The sequence below is a fragment of the Hippoglossus stenolepis genome, chromosome 11 (assembly GCF_022539355.2).
Source record: "Hippoglossus stenolepis isolate QCI-W04-F060 chromosome 11, HSTE1.2, whole genome shotgun sequence".
NCBI lineage: Eukaryota > Metazoa > Chordata > Actinopteri > Pleuronectiformes > Pleuronectidae > Hippoglossus > Hippoglossus stenolepis.
Genome location: NC_061493.1, coordinates 10,556,161 through 10,577,530, shown reverse-complemented (window position 1 = coordinate 10,577,530; position 21,370 = coordinate 10,556,161). Strand labels below are relative to the sequence as shown.

Below are 21,370 nucleotides of genomic sequence, written 5' to 3'. Positions count from 1 at the left end.
TTTCCTGATGGTGAACACCTGAAGTTAAAGTGGATTCACAGTAGTAACAGGTGTTTCCCCCCCCCATTCACACACAACACAGCATGTTGTCTAAAAACTGCCTTTATTCATTTTGTTCAAATGTGGGAAACATGTCACTGAGGAGCAAGCAAAGACATAGTTAACCAAGCAAATCCAAACAAAAACAGATATTTGCACATATTTTATTCTTTTCTCTTGAACACCTGAAGGCAAAGTACATCTTCACACGTCAGCTCCTGTCAGCAGAGAGGGGAATGAATCTGTTAATGGGATGCAGCAGAGGGATTCGTAGAATAAATTGCATTGAAAGTGTTAAAAAATCATATTCTGCTGTACAACACACACTAGTAATCCAATAAATTATTATTGTTCTTTATCAATTCCATGTTCTGGTTGTAATTACCAGGACCGACACTGTCAACCCACCAGGTAAAGTTTGTCTCCCTCTATCCAGTGCTTCCAGCCTCGATTTGCTTTCTCTCCTTTCTGGCTGCACACCAGCTTGTCACCGTCCCAGTTTACCAGACACTACAAGACAACATGAATCTGTATGAATGGGTTTTTGATTTAACATGTTCATAAGTACACCTGTGACTAAAACCGCCTGACTCCACGTCACTGGTTACGTTGATCCACTCACAATATACTAAACGTGTCAGTGTGGAGTCTCACAGGTCTGTAGTAGTTGAATTTACACCTTCAGTGAATAACAATGTCATACATTGAATTGAATTTTTTAAGGAATGTAAAAACACAGCGCTTACATTTTCCCCACTACCTCCAATGTCATTAATCCATTTCTTTACCCAGCAATGGGTGACTCAGGAGCTAGAGCGGGTCGTCAGCAAACCAGAAGGTTGGTGGTTCGAGCCTTAGGTGTCGTAGTGTCCTTGGGCAAGACACTGTACCCCAAATTGTCCCTCACGGCAAGTGTGTGAGTGAAGTGTAATAGAGAAAGTGCTGCACATAGATGTATGAGTGCGTGGATGCCAAAACTTTAGTGTAAAGATCCAGTGTCACCTCACCTCCTTGTTAATCACTGTTCATTTATCATTACACATTGACGGTTTTTATCTCGGATGTCACACATACGCCACAGAAACATCGCCCCTGGACACACTTAGATAGCACTGCTGTTGTTAACACATAAACAACAAGGGTGCGAATTCTGAATAATAGATACACTATCACCGTCTCTTGACACGTCAAGGTCTCCTGACACGTCAAGGTCTCCTGACATGCAAGGTCTGCCCACCTTGATGTTCCTGTTGTCGAGTCCCTTGGTGCACTCGTCAAACTCCACCCCCACAGTGAAGGCCAGCTCATAATTCCTGAAGGTGCTCAGTGTTTTGAAGTCAAACTTGTCTCCGTCCTGGGCGACCACTTTGGTCTGAGACAGGGAGATGGCGATTTTCCTTGTGGCAAAGTCGATGTCTGGGGTCAGAGGGGAGAGACGTGGTTATTCAGAACAGACACATCACTCCGCATGGAATAAAGGAACAGAGAAAGAATTCAATTCTGAGCTTTTCACTGATGTCTGTGGTCAGTGTTAAGTAGAGGACACTTTTTCTTGGTTTATGTCCATGATGAAATAGTTGAATAGTTGAATAATACAACAGTTGAACTCGACACGAATCTGTAGTGAAAGTGCATTAACTCCAGGGTAGATTGGAACAGGAGAACAGAAACACTGCAGAAAGATTGAGAGAGCATGAAATTGGATGACTTTGTTACTCGTGCAGCTTGTTCAACCTCTCTCATCACCCTGGAACTTCCCGTCACCGCATAACACAGACGACAGAATCTCAAATGAAACCTGTTACAATTAAAAAAGTTTCTTACTTAGTGCTTTCAAATACTCCTCAAATTTCTCACTGGTTTCCAGTATCCATTTCCCATTGAAGTCTGCTGGCATGGTGGCAGCTGGTGACACTGCTGTGTGTGTGTATAGACTTTAGACAGTGCAAAGAGAGGGAAGGTGCATGTTGTCCTGCTTTTATGCAAGATAGAGTCGGGGGAGGTCAGAGGACTATTGATAAGTGAGTTTATAGCTTGAAGAAGATTGGCGGGGGTTATTATTTATTATTAGGTGAGGGAGGGGGTAGGAGTCACCATTTTTCTTTGGGACATTGGGGAGGTTACTAGGCTCATATATCTGGGTGCCCACACACCCACAGACCCACATGCGCCCACCAGCGCTCTGTCTCTCACATGTACCCGTGCAGATGTAACTGTGGTGGTCCGTGTGCAATGTACAGACGCTGTGTTGTAACGTCTGCCAACAGTGAGCGCTCTCTATTTGATCACTTTCTGAGGCAAACTCAACCGCTAAACAAGAGGAGCTGAACTTTGAGCGTGGGGGGTTATTAAAGTTCAGTCTTGCAGTGAAGACAAAATTAATTTCAGACAACATTTGAATAAATATTTAAATCTGAAATAAATATCTGAGTAAGTTTGTACCCAGGATAGCTCCCAGGCAAATAAAATATATGTTTTTGAACGATAATTTAATAAAATTTGGTTTGAGAACAGTTTCTACCATCAGGTCATCAGGTTCATAAACTTGCAGTCAACACATGACTAACAACCCTCTGCGCATCTGTTTTCCTACCTATTTGCACTTAATTTGGAAAAATGTGAAATAACTATTCACACACACTCCATACAGTTAAAGTTGTTACTTCATTTGCAACGAATGTCGCACTGCACCTTTAAATGTATATAGTTTTAGTTTTGTATTGTATTGTATTTGACTTTTTAATAGTAGGCTCTTTCTACCTTGCTTTTATTTCAATTTAACTATTGCACCGCTTAGCTGACTGGTTTCTTCTTGTCCGACACCTTTCATTGTACTGCCGACCCTGTGTTAACTTGTATATGACAAATAAAACTTGAATTTGTATTTTTAGATTGTCTATATATACTCTTTCTCCCCTATTGAAAAATCCACGTTTTAGTTTCAGTAGTTAAATAATAATTCTTAACAAATTAATTATATCAAATCCCATTTTTAATACTGCTCATGGCTGCTATTTATTCTGCTATACCCGGTTAAATCTGGTAAGGCTCCACCATTTGCACTCTGGATCATATGGAATCCAGAAAACATTCACATGAATCTACAAATGCTGCTGCTTCACACATCTTTCCATCGTCCAGTGATTGATAACAACTTGAACTTCAGGACACAAAATGGCTCCTGCTTCACCCAAACCCACAAAATCCATTAGAAATGTTTTATTGAGAATAAATGTAAATGTAGTTTTTTTTTACTCTCCTGGCATCAGACTTTGTTTGGACTCCTCCCTGACAGCATAATCTTTTGAACCAGCCAAAGCAAGAGCTGGGGAGAGATCAATAAGCCCCCCCCCCCTGGGAACCATAAATAAACAGAGCCTGCAGGTATAGAGGCCCGGGTGGCGGCGGGGTGTGAATGCACAAGAAGCAGCAGGAAGCAGGAGCAGAAGAAGTAAAGAATGAGTTGGACAGCTTATATAAACTGCCCGGTTGGTAATGGCAAGAGTGAGCTGACAGATTAGCTGATTCAGAGCACAGTTGTGTGGCTGAAGCTCAGAAGGCTGCACTTCAGCTCACTTCTGAAATCTTCAAGTTGAGGCCCTCGGATTCTTCACCCACATCCGGGAAAAGGCTTTTTGGATAGAAGAGGCTCCAAGCTCCAAACTTAGGTGAATAAGAACATTTCATTTAAACGGTTTGTGTGGTTGTATAACAGGAAGTGGATCTGCCAACCAAAACAATTGATTCCATCCATCCATCATCGATACTGCTTATCCTCTAAGGGTTGCGAAGAGAACATGTAAACTCAAGAAAAGCACAACCTGGAACGAAACAGGATTCGAACCAAGAACCTCTTTTGCTGTGAGGAAACAGTGAAAAACACTTCAACACCAAATAACACCTCAGAAAATATACTCAGAAAAAAGACTAATAACATTGTTGAGAACTGAATAATTTATTGATTGATTAATTTATACTATCAATTGCACAGTCCTACAAGATCATGGAGGGATATATACACACACATCGGATCTGATATCCATTCTGCAGAGACTAAGCTTCAGTCACCAAGAAACTTTAACCTCAACCAAACTCAGATCATTGTATTCCAGTCCAACTAAAAAGAGTTCAACCCTCTTATTATTAACCCTCTTATTATTAACCTGTTATTTCACTGCTCTCCACCTTGAGACCGATATGGACAGATAATGTTACATGATACACACACTGACATGCATTGTATAAGAAACTGGCTATTGCAGAGTAAGGCAACAGCTTTGATGGGATCTAACTCTGTCTCCAGCAGAAATAGCATTTACAGCAAACTAATACACATGACATGGGTAGATGGATCTATGGAGAGATGCTGAAATGGCCCAAATGGAAGTTGGGGGTGTGTGTTCGAGGCCTGGGACGTGTCTGGTGTGTTTGTCGGAGGCAGCTTAGGTCTTCTTGAACACCTGCTTGCTAACAACTCCCCCGGCTCTCAGCTCCTGTAGAAAACAAAGGAGATAAAAAATAGGTAAGAAATGGAAAAATTGGATGAATCACTTAAAGTTTTGACCAATCAAGATGTCCTCTTTTCCTGCCAACCTGGAAACTGCTTTTGATTTAAAGTTAACATACTAAAAGTAATTATAGGCTGGGATAAGGATGGGTTCATGTTAATACAGGATTTGTCACAGACATTAAGACATTGTTTTTAATTATTTCCTCCATCTGTGTTAGTGTTTTTCCTTGTTTGCTAGTTGGTTGTGGAGGGGTGGGACATGACCTAAGGAGGAACCCATCACACTTTGGTGCAGTTCCGGATCATACAGGAATGTTCCCTCCTGCATCTTGCGTTTTTCAACATTATCATTGATTTCTCAGAGAATAATTCTTGGATCTTGGTGAATAAATCAGCCATGTCCAATGAACTGATATTTACGCATGTGTAATTTGGTGCAGATCCAAATAAAAGGGGACTTTTGAGGTATTTGCCCTTATCTGTATCTACATTTTGACAGAGATGATGACATGTGTTTCACAGTGAAAAGAAGCAGTTAAAAACCACAAAGTTACAGTAGATTTACAAGAAATATCACTAATTCATGGTTTCCCTTGACAGTGACAATGATCTAATCGAAACTGTCACGCTTCCACCCGGTAATGTCATTTCTGCCACCAGAGGTCACTGTTGCTCCACATTCAAACCCTCCTCCAGCTCTTGGGAACTTTTCACTAACAACTAATTTCATGGCAGCTGATTGAAAACATTAGTTGGCACCACTTTAACCAAATAATTTGGCTGGTAATTTTTTTTCTTAGCCTTGATAGCAGTAATCATACAGAGGTAAATCTGATAATGCAGAGCTAATGAAAATGGTAATGCACCAGTCATTACATTAAATTCTTTTCAGATGCAAATGCTTTTCATTACGCGGCCACACTGGGGCCACACTATGAATAATTTCACAGAGGAGTTGTTTGGGAAAAAAATGCTACTCAATTCTAACAGAAATTAGTTTTGCAGAGTCAAGATAATAATACGACAGAAGTTGGTGTTGGCGCATGCTGGATCACTGGAGCTCATGAAGAAACAAGACATTTTAATCTTATATTATTCAGCATCAATCTTTTTGTTTGACCAGGAGGGAAAAGTTTGAGTTGAGAATGTGTGAAACTATATTTTTTCCCTTGAAACAATATCCTCAGATGTGATTTCCTACGCAGAAATGTGATTTATATGGCAGTAAATGAGCCGCACACTTGTAACCTTGATAATCTTCATCTCCTGTGTTTATGCACCTCACACAGTATAATGTTGCTGGAGCTGGTGGGCAAATTCATACTGGAGTCACACAGAAAAAAAATATGCACCGCACATACAGCGCTGAGAGGCATTTTAGATTTGAATTTAAGTGACCAAACTGCAAACATTAATATTCATGGAAGGAACCGATGTTTTCTCACCAAATGAAGCTCATCTCCTTCCACCCAGTGGCTCCAGCCTCTTCCCTCGATCTCCCCCTTCTGCACACAGACCAGCTTGTCTCCATCCCAAGTGATGGTGGTCTGGGGGGGGGGTCAAAGGTCAGGGTGAGACACGAGGTGCGTCAGTGGGGGATTTATTTAAACTTGACAGTGAAGATTCATGGTTTAAACATATGTTATATGCAGAGCGAGAGGCCCAGTCCCCTCCTCCACACACGCATGCACGCACACAAACACACACACACACGCACACGCGCGCACACACACACACACACACACACACACACACACACACACACACACACACACACACACACACACACACACACACACACACACACACGTGACCCCTCTCTCTCTTTGGCACCCAGCCTAACAGCTTATAGCTTGTCTATAATCAGCCTATCAGAATAAAAAAAAGGTTTTTCAAGGGGGACCTCAGATAATCTTTACGCCCGTTCAGTATTCACTGACTCTGATCAAATAAGAGTGAATCTTGACTTATTTCTCGGCCTCTTCCACTTCTTCCCCTGCAGTGTCTGACATCGCTCTCCATTACGTCAATCCGCTGACAAGCGTCTGAGGAGTTTGCGAAGTTTTAAAAATGCAGGTGGAAAAGTTGTGTGCGGCTCATTACAGTCCAGCCATGTGCCACCGAGAAGAGTCAGTGTATCCATCTGCAGGGTTTGCACCACATGTGTCAGAGCCACAGGTCGCCACACCTGCAGCAGTGTGAGTTAACTTGTGATGTCAAAGTGGTGGCTGAGCAGCTTTGCCCAAATGCACCGTGTGTACCTTCATTAAAATGTATTGAGTGCCCCTTGGAGCACACTCACCATGCATTTCCTGTCATCCACTCCAGACAGATCCTCCTCAAACTCTTTGCCCACGTGGAAGTCCATGTTGTAGTTTTTGAAGGTGCTGAGGGTCTTGATGACGATGTGGTCACCGTCCTGGCTGATTTCCTTGTCAGGCTTCAGCAAGGTTGCGATTTTCCTGATGGCGACATTCACATCTGTGGAAGTGGAAAAGGAATAAGAAACAGGAGGAGGGAGGTGAGCAGCAGGGTATTTCAGTGCAGTTATACAACTTCAGGAATAAGATGATTAGTTTTGAAAAGTGAGAGTGAGAGGATATTATATTTTGCAATCTAGCTAAAGTAGAACACTTCCGTTAAAAAGAACATTATCTATTAGCTGTTAATAATTATAGTTTCTCCATAAAAGTAACTGGAGGACATTACATATCAGAGCAAATTTGCATTTCCTTTATTCTGGTAATAATATGAGATTTGAGAGAAAAAAAACTTATCTCATATACTCAAATCTTATTCTCCTTATGAACACTGCAGGATTGTTGGAAAACTTATATATATATTTATATACCTAATATACTAAATACCTGCTGACCGACATTTAAATTTGAGTCTGTTCTGATATTAATATTCTATCCCAGAGGATGAGGGGAGGCAGGTTCCTCTACAACCAACAGGACGGCCTTTCACCTACTTCCACAAAAGTTTCAACAAACTCACCGAGAGCCTTCAGGTACTCCTCGAAGTTATCATTGGAAATCATTTTCCAATATCCATTCAGATCAAAAGGCATGTTGGCTGTGTTTCTGCGGGCGAGGAGGTCTGCTGTGGTCGACTGTTTGTGATGGAATGCAGAACGCTGCTGTCAAAAGCCTCAATTTGAACCAAATTCACTTTAATCCGATTAACCTGTTCCTCACACCTCCCACCACCGGCACCACATAACCCCACAATCCCTAACACGCTTCCTCTGCATGTATAACAGGAACATGGGGCATGCATACATAATGTAGAGTACACTTGTGTGCTTTATGTTGGGAGAGTGCTTACTCCGCCTGGGTGGGATTAGGATGAACACACTTCCTTTATTAATTGACCCAGGCGCACTTGTGTGTGTGTGTGTGTGTGTGTTTGTGTGTGTAATTCCACGTGTGGTAGATTTGCCCTCTGTTGTATAAGATGAGGCCTGTTTCAATTGTGTTAAGATTACTGAGCCATCAACAATCAGTCTAATGGAATCAAATCACACAAAAATCAATTTAAACATTGATCGTCCTGTGCTTCGGCTGAATGGAGCGCACGTTGTGGATGAAATGCACGGCACAAAAGCGGAATCACCTGAGCTTAAAATGATCCAACTGCAACAATTAAATTGAGCACAAAAGGCCTGTCACATCTTTTGTCTCGCCTAAATAACTCAATTAATTTGATAATCTCTCTTTTGGGCCCGCTGCAGCCAAACCACTGTCTAAATCCTTTAGTGACTACAACACAAAGACACACACACACTTCTTTCAAAGGATGCCAGTGTGTATCAGTGGCACAGTGCTGCTTTCAGCCATTGGCCTCAGTGAGATATCACCTCCTGTAGCTGAGCAACTGTCAGGATTACTTTAAATCCTGTGGTGGAAGAAAGAAACTACAGGCCTGCAGACACACAGTGTGTGGACGATAATGGGAAAAACTGCACGGATACACAATGAATGAAAAATCCTCAAATGAGAAGAAATTCTGAATGGGGCAACAACTGAAATGTTAACATGGTGGCTGGTAGCATGGTGATTTAAAACTATGAACCACAGCAAAACAAACTATCTTATAGTCAACAACTTCCTGAGCACATAGAGGATTGAGAAATTCCAACAGAACAAGGATTTTAGTTTTGTGGACTGGACGAGTGAGGAGGTTTTCAATAAACTATATATAATCTATATGATTAGATCTTGCTTTGTGTCTACTTTGATAAAGCTTAGTGGTCTTTGTAAACACCAGTGATCTATGTAAATGTAAAGACTTAATTGTTCTATGCCTGAAAAAGTCTGGCATGTTGTATTTGTATAAAAACCTAAGAATGAACAATTAACAAAACCAAACCTGTGTGATTTAGATATTTCAAAAACTTTCATAAGTGATATTTGGGTTGGGTTGTTAAGGGGCTTTATGATCTTTTTATATTTTTACTGCCTGGCTAAAGATTTTATACCTTTAAATAGATATGATTAATAATAAAAAAACACCAGTCAGACAAGAAATACTTCACATAGATGAGTTTATATCGGTTTAATGAACTGCAATGATGTGCGATGTGAAAAACTACAAAAGATAGAAAACTGTGAGCAGACAAATGTTCTTTTACACAATGGAACAAGGATTCATGACACTTCATGAGAGTGAATCAGCAGACGTCACAGGACTGTGCACGAACACAAGTGATGCCTGGAAAACAAATTTAGACCAAACATGATGTTTTTTTGTGCAGACATTTGCAAACCTCTTCCACTGTGCAGTCCAGTGGAAACAAAGAGAGCTTCCAGTCCCTGAAGTGAAGCACTGATCTGTGAGTAAATCCACTCTTCGAGGACTCTCATGCTCAGCCATGACGCATGGGTCCGTCTCTCAGTCATCCAGACTGTTCACTGGCTCTTGTGCGTGCTTGGTGAGTGGCCTCAGCACCGTGCCCTTATTCCTCCTCTCGCTGTCCTCTGTGTAAAGCTTGTGCTGGTGAATATATTCTACCACTGAGTCTGGGATCAGGTACTTCACGCTCTGACCCCGCCTCAGAGCCCGCCGCACCTCTGTGGCGCTCGTCTCATTCCTCATCCACTCCCTCACCAGGAAAACGTTTTGCTGGTGGCGGGAGAGCATGTCCGACTCGTGCACAGTCTGCTCGGGCTGCAGCCCGCCACGGCTGACAGAGACGAGGCCGAAACGCCCGACCACCTCCGCCACGTCCTCGTCCTGCCACAAGCCGGGGATCTTGAAGGTGTCGAGGAAATCGGCTCCACAGAGGAGCTTCAGCTGGGGTCCTGAGGAGGAAGACAACTCAAACAATACAGGCTACATGTATGGAAGTTGTGAGGCATTAAGTGAAAAGGCTAGAGCTACTACCTGATATGATTCTATTTATTCTGAATATAAAACATAACATCTATGATAATAAAAAGATTAAGGTCTAAGGTTTTTGTAATCGCTATGTCTATTCTGTATGTGATTACGCAGAATCTGTAGAGGAGGGAAACGATTTTGGGGCCAAAAGTCGTTTCTCCACAATCAGGTAAAAAAACTGGAAACCAATAAAGTGTCTCCAAAACAAGCACTGATATGAGGAGCAAAGCTGAAAACCAGGAGGGGTTGGTTTGGACCAGACAAAGAAAAAGTACAACATGACTAAAACTAATATGTCGAAAAATTACACAACTTGCTGGAGGCTAAAGTTAATCACAAAAACTCAAAGTGAACTGTGTGAACTTATGTTTACTTAACTCTCCGTAAACTATACTAAAAGACGAACACAATAGCAAATAATCATCGTCATCACGAACAAAATACATATTTTATCTGCTTTCTCTCTGATGAGCTTTCAGGGCTTTTCCTGTACATGATATTATTTGTATTAAGTGCAGCAAACACACACACACAAACACACACTTAAAAAGTATCACTAATACTCTTTAAACACTATTGTTCAGAAGCACACTGCACAGGCACATTATGTGGGATTAACAGTCCTCTGTTACAGGGAATGTTAAAGATGTGATGAAGTACTGTGCTGGAAATAAGCTTTCAAGTTTTCAGTGTTTTAATACTTTTACTGAACTAATGCCATGTTTCAAACGAGCAGTTCTCACCTGCGAGTGTAGTGGTGTTACTGTTATTGTGCTTTCCTGCTCTTCCCTCATACTCCTTCAGAATACGTACATAATGATACCTGCACATAAACCAACAGAAAAGGTATGAGAGAGAATTTGGTATGGTAATGACATAGACTGTAAATAGAGATGGATGACATGACAGTTACCAGAAAATGAAGCCAAAGCGTCTCGATCGCCACCTGGTGGCTGGCTGCGGTATCTGTCTTAAACCCGCCTCCTCCATGTTAGTGGATAGGACATGGACCAAACTAACTGTGCATCACTAGTGTGCAGACATTTACTCGCTTCAAATGCGCAAAATGGCAGTGTTAAGATCTAGGATATTTTCATGTCATTTCTGGATAGTGGGAGGAAGTGGAGACGCGTTGTCCATTTTTAGATGCAGTCTATGGGTAATACACAGAATCCTCTGTCTTTGTTTTTTCCAACATGCAGAGTTGTAATTTACATCCATGTGCAGCTTATTATTACTTTAATGTGTATTCAATTATTATTTCACTTTCTCTGTTTATGCGTTTGTTTAAACATGACTTTTCCAGTATAATTCTGCCAATAAAGCTTTATGAAAACTCAAGTGTATGAGAAAGACAGAGTGACAGAGGAACCTTTCAAAAAGATGAATGAAAAACTTCACTGTTTTCAAGTAAAGCTTCTTAAAGAGGTCATCACACATTTGCGCTTGTGTGTTCGGGAGAGATGACGTGTGACGTGGCCTCGGACAACAGGCCCCTTATGCCTTGATCTGCACCTGTGTTGCGAAAACCCAGCTTATGGAGGAATAAGTGCGGGCGGGGGGTCACTAATAAGGGGATTTGTAAGAAGCAGGAAACAGGGAAAAGTGAGAAAAACTTCTAAAATTAGCCCAAATATGCACCTATAAGCAAATGCAACTTACTAAATTTCCATTTTTATCATTAGATGCTGATTCATTCCCTCGGGCGACAGTTACACAAGGCCCAGTTACACAAATAGCATATTTCTGCCTCTGTAATACAAAGTGGGACAACACCCAGACTTTCCTTATTCACATCTTCTCATTACGAATGCAGCAGCTCTGTCTGACTCTCTTCACCCATATTCATATCGCAGGCAGCTTTTCTTTTTTTCCTTACAACTGCACCAGTCCCACTTGTCCCATGAATTTAACAGCCCGCGCCTCTGATTTCACCCCGTGAAAACCCAGACCTGCCACAGCTCCAGTCTCGTCTGGCGTTCCTCAAGAGACTACCACCTATAATTTAGGCTCGAATATCGGGCGACACTCTCGTCACATATTCGGCTGAAGCTGGCTTTAAGAAGGGCTGACAGAGGGGCAGAGAAGGAGAGTACGTCCCTGAGAACTCTGCCGGTGCTACGGTTAAACTAGGACGTGTCAGAAAGGAGGAAATATTTGTCTTGTGTCCCAAAGAAGGTCTAACAGGAGACAGTAAAAGCTAATGGAAACATAAAGCAGGGAGTGAGTAACATGCTGGTGGTGGAGTCGAATGTCCTTGACCCTGTCGTGAAATAGGTTTATCCTCTAGTGCGTTAAAAACCCTTCAATGACTCGACATGCCATTAAAGAAAAGGGCTTTTGATACAGTAATTCAACTCAATATAAACCTTAGTAGGTAGCTAGAGGTGAAACGGTGTGAAAATTCCACATCAAGATTATAGACACCAAAGTTTGAATGGTTATCGGTATTATCGCAGCATTGTTCAAATATCCTGAAAGTGTTCAAAAAGAACTGATGCACAAACCTAAGTAAATTCAAGTATTGCATTTTAATAACATATTCATTATTAGTGACAATAATATAGCCAACATCATGTCAAATGTGCAACATTAACATTAAAGGAAGAAGGCTTTAGTTTGAACACTTCTCGTAATGCAGGTTTAAATGAACACAACCTTAAGTCAGTAAATCCAATTCGCAAAAGTCTTGGTATTATATCAGCTAATTTGTAAGTCATTTCAGAATTTCATGATAATGCTGAATGTTTCATTTCAGCTCAGTGTGAGACTCTCAACTGCATTTAAGTCATTCACAGTTGAGTTTCTTTGCGAAGGAGACAGGTTAACAAGTTGTTATGTTAAGTGCAGACGTCGACCACCAACATGTCAGCGTCAGGACCAAATATACATGTTTGCTCAACACACACAATTTCCGCAGCAGTGGATGCTAGCAGAGCTCTAGCAGCTCTCCTGCTGTCACTGCCTAGCGCTCCCTCCAGCATGTTTTTACTACACATAACAAATCCACGTCACTTGCTGCGCCTGAGAGCTTTCGAACTTGAAATGGTGGCACTTATTGAACTCTACCAAAACACACCATGATACCAGGAACTGTTTCATCCCTTCGTCTAGTACACTGTTACTTTAATTGGAGTAATCAGGGTCCATATAGGTTGATTCAGAAAAAAGAGATTAGAGTATGAGAGTGCTGGTACTTACACTTAAAGGGGACATAGCATGCCCATTTTACCACAAGTTGATATGGTTCCTTGGGGTCTTAATGAAATGTCTGTAACATACTTTGGTCAAAATACCACAAGGATCATATAAAACAGCACCCTTTTTACCCTGTATAAAACAGCCCTCCACAGAGTGACCTGTTTTGAGTGCCTGTTCCTTTAAATGCTAATGAGCCAGCTCCCCTCCCCCTCTCCCCATGATTTTAAACGATATAAATTACATATTTTATATGATATAAATTATCAAATATGCATCCCATACTTTGTATTCCCCTTCTGTTGTCCTGGAGTTTTAATTTTCCCAATCACATAATTAAATGTCCCCCTCTGCCCATCCACTACAAGCACACAAGCAGACAGACAGAGAGAGAAAGAGAGGTGGGGGGCTATGAAGACCATCATTTACCCCCGAACCCCGACATTCAACGGGTACAACAACAAGCGGAGAAAGCAGAATCGCGGGCTGACCTTATATATACAGTCTATGGGGCTGACCAGCGGAGAAATGCTCGTCCCGTGTGAACAGCCAGGCGGCTGCGTGCTGGAGAACGGCGCTGCGCTGCCTCAGCAGCGCTTCGCGTCCGGTGTACCCGGCGTAACTACTGTAACCCGGCGTAACTACTGTAACTCGGCGTAACTACTGTAACTCGGCGTAACTACTGTACCCGCGTACAGTAGAGCTGAACACTGCGGAAGACTTCCACACAGCTGGCAGTGTGGAAGACCGCGGCAGTGGAGCAGCGCCGCTCAAGCGCGCAGCCGCCTGGCTGTTCACACGGGACGAGCATTTCTCCGCGCTGGTCAGCCCCATAGACTGTGTATATATAAGGTCAGCCCGCGATTCTGCTTTCTCCGCTTGTTGTACCCGTTGAATGTCGGGGTTCGGGGGTTACAGTAGCGCTGAACACTGCGGAAGTCTTCCACACTGCTGGCTGTGTGGCGCTGACACAAATTCCAGCTCACGCACGGGAGAGCGAGCGGTCGCTCCCGAGCAGCTGCTGCAGCCTCCCAGTCCCAACGATCCAGACAAATGCCACATGTGAGTGAATCGCGGGCTGACCAGCGGAGAAATGCTCGTCCCGTGTGAACAGCCCGGCTGCGTGCTTGGGAACGGCGCTGCGCTGCCTCGCAGCCTCGCTGCCTCCGGTGTAAACCCGGCGACGGGACAGGACGCAAGACCATGTAAAACCCAGGAAGCGCAATCGAGTCGCTCAAGCATGACGTTTCTGACTTAGAGGAACTATAACAAAACGCGCGAGTGTTTTTTCCCCAGAGTTTTGGGGTTGGTAGACATGCCAGATACCCACATTAACCTGTAGAAGCACTAACAAAGTGGAATTTGCATGCTATGTCCCCTTTAATATAATCTCATAATATCTGTTCAGCCAAAGTAATGGAATTCGGTCTGTAGTCAACACAAAGGACATTTTTCTAAAGTGATTAACCACTGAAGCGCTCTGAATTGAACAGTGAATGGAAATAAACTGACTGAATTTACTGACTGCTGTTATTAGAAGCAACTTTAGATAGAATAATCAAAGGCTGGCATTACCCGAGAAACTCTTGTCCTCTGACTTCGACCCCCTGGAAACCTTCCCTTGTTAAATGAAGCAGTTTCAACTGCGATGTCGCAGTAAACTTGTTTTATACCTCATAGTTACCACCGTCTCCGTCCAGTCTGGCTGCTGGCTCTCCCATTCATCAACCGTGACCCAGTTGGAGCTCTGCAGCGCCAGCTTCGCCATCGCAATGCGGTGCTTAGCCAGTACCAGGCCTTGCTTTCCATAGCTGTCGCTCACTGGAGACACGATGCCACCCACCACCTGGTACTGGCCTGAGGGGAGAGATGATTAATACAGTTTTTCTGGGTCAGGACAGCAGATACAGAAATGGAATGTAAATCAGCAGATCAAGTCGTCTCTATAAGTTAGTGATGTTAAAAGTATGAGCGTTTTGTCAGATCTCACATTTGAGGACAAAGGCTTGATCTTTTTTAAATGAAATGAAGATACACATAATCAATTTAATTGGCTACTCTATAAGGTCTGAAAGTCTGAACTTGTGCTTATTTTTGTGTTAAAAAACACTTCATGTGTTTGCATCACTCAGCAAAAGAATAACAGCAGCTCCTGTATGCAGCTTACACTCATTCTGATTGTTACCCTCACACCAGTCAGCTGATGTCCTTTAGGTTTAGGGTCAAAGGGAACCTGTAAGAGCATTATTTATGTCCCTGCCCACAGAAACACTGCACAGATTCATAAAGCATCTTAGACTGAGAGAGAGAGCTGACTCAGGACCAGCGTAACTCTAACAATGATGTCGTTACGACCATGTGATCAGGCCAGTGCATGCATTCAGAGCTGCTTCTAAAATATTCATGTTGAAAGGTTTACAATAGGGGACTGGGTCTGCTGACACGGGTGCAGCATGGGACTGATCTTTTTATTCATGCATGAAGAGAGCATCAGAGAGTTTGCACATGGTTATCATTGTGTGTGGGTTTGTCAACAATCAATGAAACAAAAGTTTCCTTTGATTTGATGCTTTTTTGGAACAATAATTATAATATAATATAACTTGAATGATATATTTAAGGCTGGATTTAAGAATATTTTGGCCACGGTGGGGGGGGGGTTGAACAACTCTAAAACAAGCATAAAACAAAGCCCTGTTACCATCTTATAAAGTTTTCATATTAGCAAATACCCAACTTTCACATTAAGGAGAAATAAAGCAATGTTTAGCCTTTATCGGGTTTTGTCTTTCTCACAAACAAAATCCAATATTCACTCTCCTTTATTGCTTTCTGAAAATTCCTGAGACACACATATGAGAGGTTTTACAGGGACCGCTCTGACCCCGAGGGTTATCCAGGAAGTAAGATGAAACAAACAAACAGCCAGCACAGCAATGTTCTGTAGGATATCAACTTCTGGTTGACATGCAGCTCTAGTCCTTATTTCACAGTGTCTGGGATGATCAGATCTGACCTGTGCTGTGCATATGGTCCCTGGCCAGCTCAAACAGCCTCATGTGCTGGTTAGTGATGGGATTAAAGGAGCCGCAGGCTAACAGGACTAGTGGAACACGCCGGTTAGCCATGTTGGTTAATCCCCTCACACCATGGCCAAAGAACCTTGGAGGAAAGCAGAAGGAAAGAGTTATAAACATTGTGTGGGAGACGGACGATGGGACACAAAGGTGACGGAGCTGAAGGAATCAAACAACTAGAGATTGGGTCGTCCGCTAGAATGTTCCACAGGTCGTGATAAGTCATTCTGCACTTCTAATAATCATGATGTAGCTTTTTGAAGAGCTTAGCCTGAGTTGCATTAACCTTAAAAACTAATTTGTCATTTGGTGGGAGTTTTTATCCCATGAGGACAGAATTAGAGTAGGCGGCGTCTGTGGAAGACAAACCCAAGCTGCTCCCATTCTCTGACCATTTATCATCAGGACACCCAATGTACTTAGAAAAAAAAGTGGAAGTAATTTACCCGAGTCAGACACCGGAGGAGGGGACCGGCTGTACTGGCATTTTGTTTTAACGTCTACATTGGTGTAATTAAGGAGCCGAGGGGGAAATAAACACCGGCCACTGTTCAGCAGATGGTAAACTTTAAGTGAAGAGCCTGTTTATTCAAACAGTCAATCTAGCAGGTATCCAGCCAAGTATCTATATTTATTACGGAGGCGGCTGTGGCTCAGGAGGTAGAGAGGGTTATCAAATAACCAAAAGGTTGTGGTTCGATCCCCAACAACTTCAGTCTGCATTCCGAAGTGACCTCGGGGAAGATACTGAACCTCTAATTGCATCTGACGGCTGTGCTGCTCAGACAGTGTATGAACGGTTTGTGACAAAATAAAAAAGCATATAGTAGCGCTGAATGAATATGTGCATGAATGGGTGAATGCGACTGGAAAAGCACAATATAAATACAGTTTACCATAACTTGAAACATGTCATTTTGGTTGGGGCTGATTCTTGGTTAACTTTCTGTACCCTGTATGATGCTTGTCAGCTTTGTAAGAGTCCTCCAGCTTTACATTTTCCCTATTAACACATTTTTATTGCATTACCTTCCCGTCTAACCTCTACAAGTCAAGTCAAAGGTTACAAGAATATAGCACATTTAAAACAAACGCATTTGAAGGTGCTGAACAGGCTTACAATACAAAAATAAAAGCATATTTATATATATATAACCAGAGAATAAATAGAAAATACAGAAAGAAATAAAACATTAAACATCAGAATTATTTGAGAATCAAAACATTGCACGATAGCTGACACTACATATATTGTTACATGAATGTGGCCTATAAATGTATTTGCAATTCTTGTTGATCTGAATTTGCTTGGTTGCATGTTGTTTGGTCTGATTTTGATCTTTTAGTACATAACATATCCTGGATGTTGTGTTGGTGCAGGGTTGTGTTAATCAGGTGCACACTCCACTGTGTACAACCGAACAGACACACACGTTGTCTTTCCCACATTTTTAAAGAAATCAAACACAAACTGTTACTGTGGTTTATATAGTTGCCACAGTATAATGTAAATCAGAGGACAACCTCCCAACAACACTGAAAAACTCAGCCTTGACATTGAACGAGCGGCTAACTATGGTTAGCTCAGACATGCTACATCAACCCATTTGAATGTACGTAGAGCTGAAGCTGTTAAACACATTAAACCCGTCACAGTACAAACACGAGGTGTCACAGGAGCGATGAGGATTACTTCCATTACCTTCTCTACACGGGTCGGTCAGTGTGTCACACTCTCTGTGTTCCCTGGATCTGAGGAGCTGCCTGTCGATGGTTCCGCAGAGAATCCCTGACTGAAGTGCGACCCCTGCTGGCAGAGGCTGAGTCTGAGCGGACGGAGCTCTCCGTGGTGCTGGAATACACAGCACAGCCCCATCAGTGAGGGGCTCCACATTCTTCCCATGCATCACACTAGTTTAAGAACTGTGTCATAATATTACTGCGAGTTTTTAGCTGAATGTGTTCTTGTGTGGGTGAGGACACCATCTTCCTTCATAGGAATCTGACCTTTACAGCGATGCAGCATCAAACACTACATGCTGCAGGTAACCTTTCGCTCCATTGTTGTTAGCTGCTTGTCAGATGGAAGGCGGAAACTTTGTCGAACACTAAATGACTGTCTGTACTGCGGCCGGAAACTGATTTCTAGACGATCGTACAGCAAATGGTTTTTCCAATGACTTTGGAATTTGGCATTTCATAGACTTGATAGAGACGAAATAGAGTCAAGTCCTCCCAGTGAGGACAGTTACAGTCATAGGGATGCACATACAAGCTGGAACTGCATGCATAAACAAGCTTACTTAATTCAAAATGTCCTCTTTTTTTTAGTATAGTAAATATTGTAAAGGTCAGAGTTAAATTGTGAATTACTGAGGCCTCATGCATGCATCATATTTCTGCCATTAATACTAAGTGTGGAGGAGATTGTCTCAGGGGTGAGCTGAACACCAGTGTCTTAGTCATCACCGGTATGGTAGTGTGCCATGACATGGATTGTGCAATACAGTCATCACTGTGATAAATCAACAGCCTAATTTTATGAAAACTAAAACATAATCACTCTGGCAGCGACTGCCTTCATGCAAGGTGCATGCTAACAAGGGCGCAAACCAGCCGATCGGTTGGAGCGTCAAAACATCTTAGCACAAATTGATTTGAATTAGATAAAGTAATACCGTAATATAATATCATCACCTTCCAAAAACAGAAAAATAGAGTGATACTAATTTTCATATCGCCTACCCCTAGTTAGTTTCAGCCAATAATCCATGAAGCCACATCAGAGTCGGTCGAGATAAGTGGAAAAAGAGCTCCTAGATCCATTTTCTGAGTATGGATGAACATATTGTTTGGAACTTTTGGAATAAATAACCCACTATGGTGCCTAGAAGTTAATCTGGCGAACCCTAACCCAGGTGGACATGACAATAGGTCTAGATAGTGTGTCCTTATGGCATCGCTGGCTCAAAGGTTTATTTGTATGGAAACGATAACAAGAATCATTCTCATTTGTAAGTTGTGTGCTGTTTAAGACAAAATAAAATACCTTATCACAAGGAGGGTCCAGTAACTTAATGAATTAATTTATTAACAAGATGAATAATTTAGCAGTCGTAAACTTTTTGGGCTGTGTCAATACCTTAACGATCCGAGAGTAAATTACTGATTCTTTCCCCCGTCTTAAACGGTTGTTTACCTCAGAGCTTGAGCTGAAGGAAGAGGGACAAACAGCTCATCACACTTTGCTCCGTCGCTGCGCCGCTGTAACTTAGGTGCTGCCCATGGAAACAGCCAATTGGGAATAGATGTGACTGCGTGTGCATATAAATGTGGTGGTGCATGTGTGTGTCTCCATATGCATGTGTGTGTGAGTGTGTGCACGCTCTATCTTTGTTATCCTCTTAACTCACTTGAGGTCTGCCCCCTCTCTCTAATCCCCTGCACGCACACCCACACCCAAAAGAAGAAGGAACATGGGGGAATAATTGAAGAACACACTGCCTTTAGAGGAAAAAAACAGTGATTCCGCCACAGGGTGAAAACTGAAAGACTCAAAATCTGTGAGGGGGAGTATGGCTGTGCTGCTCGGGCTCTGGTTAGGAGGATACAGATGGAAACACAGCGTAACAGCTGCCTCATTCAATTATGAACAGTGAGGACATTCAAAAATCCACAGCTCGTGTCATTCCTTAATTTAGTTTTTACATTTCCCAAAGTAGTCTTACTTACACAGACAGTTAACAGCTAAATAAACCACCTCAAGGACGCACATGAGCTGCAAATGAATCTTAAATGACAAGGAGGTGGAGATCACCAAAGCGAGGCAACTGATCTAATATGATATCAGCAAGTGTCAAGAAAATGTTAGTATGAAGCTTTTTAGAGCAGTGGTTCCCAACCTGGGGTGGTGGGGGGTCTCAGGTGGGACCACGAAATAAATACAAGGGTTCTAAGGATCATTGATTTAGAAGCAGTTTCATGTGTCGAGCTTGAATCCCTCTGCGCTCGTAGCACTGTGCTCCCACAGCTCCCATAATAAAAGTCATTGCCTCATTTCGGTGGATGTGGTAAACTCGTGGTGCCCTATCGCACCACAGCTTGGGGATTTTTGATTTAATAGTTCTTCTGGTGGGAATGCAGCCCGTCCTGGGGGTGTCGACCCCCCCTTATAATAACACCACACCACCAACACATTTCACTCTCATCTCCCACAGATCCCCCTCTATCTCCCCTGCTGTCCATCAATTGCTGCTTCTCTCTTTTTTACATGAAGCTCACCAAAACCATTGCCTCAAAAGCAAACTGTGATTCTTCAACATAAAAGCGTACAATAGACTTGTTGTACAATAGTTCTGGAGGGCCTATAATTACTACAGTGTCATAACATACACGTTGAAGTATAAAAAGTCACATAAAGTCATAAGAGTATACATGCAATTTTGGTTTTCTACTTTTACACAATTAAACAATAGTGTTAAATTCTGTTTTATTTTGAAAAGAAACAAGCGGCTATGTGGTTTTATTGATGCTGTTTGAAGTCTCTCTCTCTCTCTGCTCATATTACTCAGTGAATCTCTCTCTCCTCACAATACTTAGTGACTCTCTCCCCTCACAATACTCAGTGACTAGCTCTCTCTCTCACCTCACAATACTCAGAGACTCTCTCTCTTTCTCACTCTCTCCTCACAATACTCAAAGACTAGCTCTCTCTCTCTCTCCTATTCTCCTCACAATACTCAGAGACTCTATCTCTCACTCCTCACAATACTCAGAGACTATCTTTCTCTCACCTCACAATACTCAGTGAACCTCTCTCTCTCTCCTCAAAATACTCAAGGACTCTTTCTCTCTCTCACAACAGTAGGTGATTCTCTCTCTCCTAACGATAGTCAGTGAGTCCCTCTCTCTCTCTCTGTCTCTCTCCTAACGATAGTCAGTGGGTCCCTCTCTCTCTCTCGCTCTCTCTCCTCACAATAGTCAGTGAGTTCCTCACTCTCTCTCTCCTAATGATAGTCGGTGAGTCTCTCTCTCTCTCTCTCTCTCTCTCTCTAGATTCTCTCTCTCTGTCTCTCTCCTAACGATAGTCAGTGGGTCCCTCTCTCTCTCTCTCTCCTCACAATAGTCAGTGAGTTGCTCACTCTCTCTCTCTCTCTGTCGT

General features: G+C 42.4%; 2 protein-coding genes across 2 annotated transcripts; both read right to left on the bottom strand.

The window, feature by feature from the left end:
• Nucleotides 1-86: 86 nt before the first annotated feature.
• LOC124851083 lies at nucleotides 87-18,050 on the bottom strand. Its single transcript, XM_035169544.2, has 13 exons — nucleotides 17,912-18,050; nucleotides 16,149-16,294; nucleotides 14,806-14,989; nucleotides 10,678-10,757; nucleotides 9,449-9,855; nucleotides 7,550-7,664; nucleotides 6,852-7,030; nucleotides 5,995-6,096; nucleotides 3,861-3,898; nucleotides 1,864-1,973; nucleotides 1,277-1,455; nucleotides 448-549; nucleotides 87-257 (listed from the first exon to the last, which is right to left on the bottom strand). The coding sequence occupies exons 2-13, from the start codon at nucleotides 16,258-16,260 to the stop codon at nucleotides 204-206; spliced, it is 1,662 nt and encodes a 553-aa protein (XP_035025435.2). The 5' UTR covers nucleotides 16,261-16,294; nucleotides 17,912-18,050; the 3' UTR covers nucleotides 87-203.
• rbp1.1 (retinol binding protein 1, cellular, tandem duplicate 1) lies at nucleotides 3,979-7,769 on the bottom strand. Its single transcript, XM_035171299.2, has 4 exons — nucleotides 7,550-7,769; nucleotides 6,852-7,030; nucleotides 5,995-6,096; nucleotides 3,979-4,532 (listed from the first exon to the last, which is right to left on the bottom strand). Exons 1-4 carry the CDS (start codon nucleotides 7,620-7,622, stop codon nucleotides 4,482-4,484), a joined length of 405 nt encoding a protein of 134 aa, XP_035027190.1. The 5' UTR covers nucleotides 7,623-7,769; the 3' UTR covers nucleotides 3,979-4,481.
• Nucleotides 18,051-21,370: the final 3,320 nt, after the last annotated feature.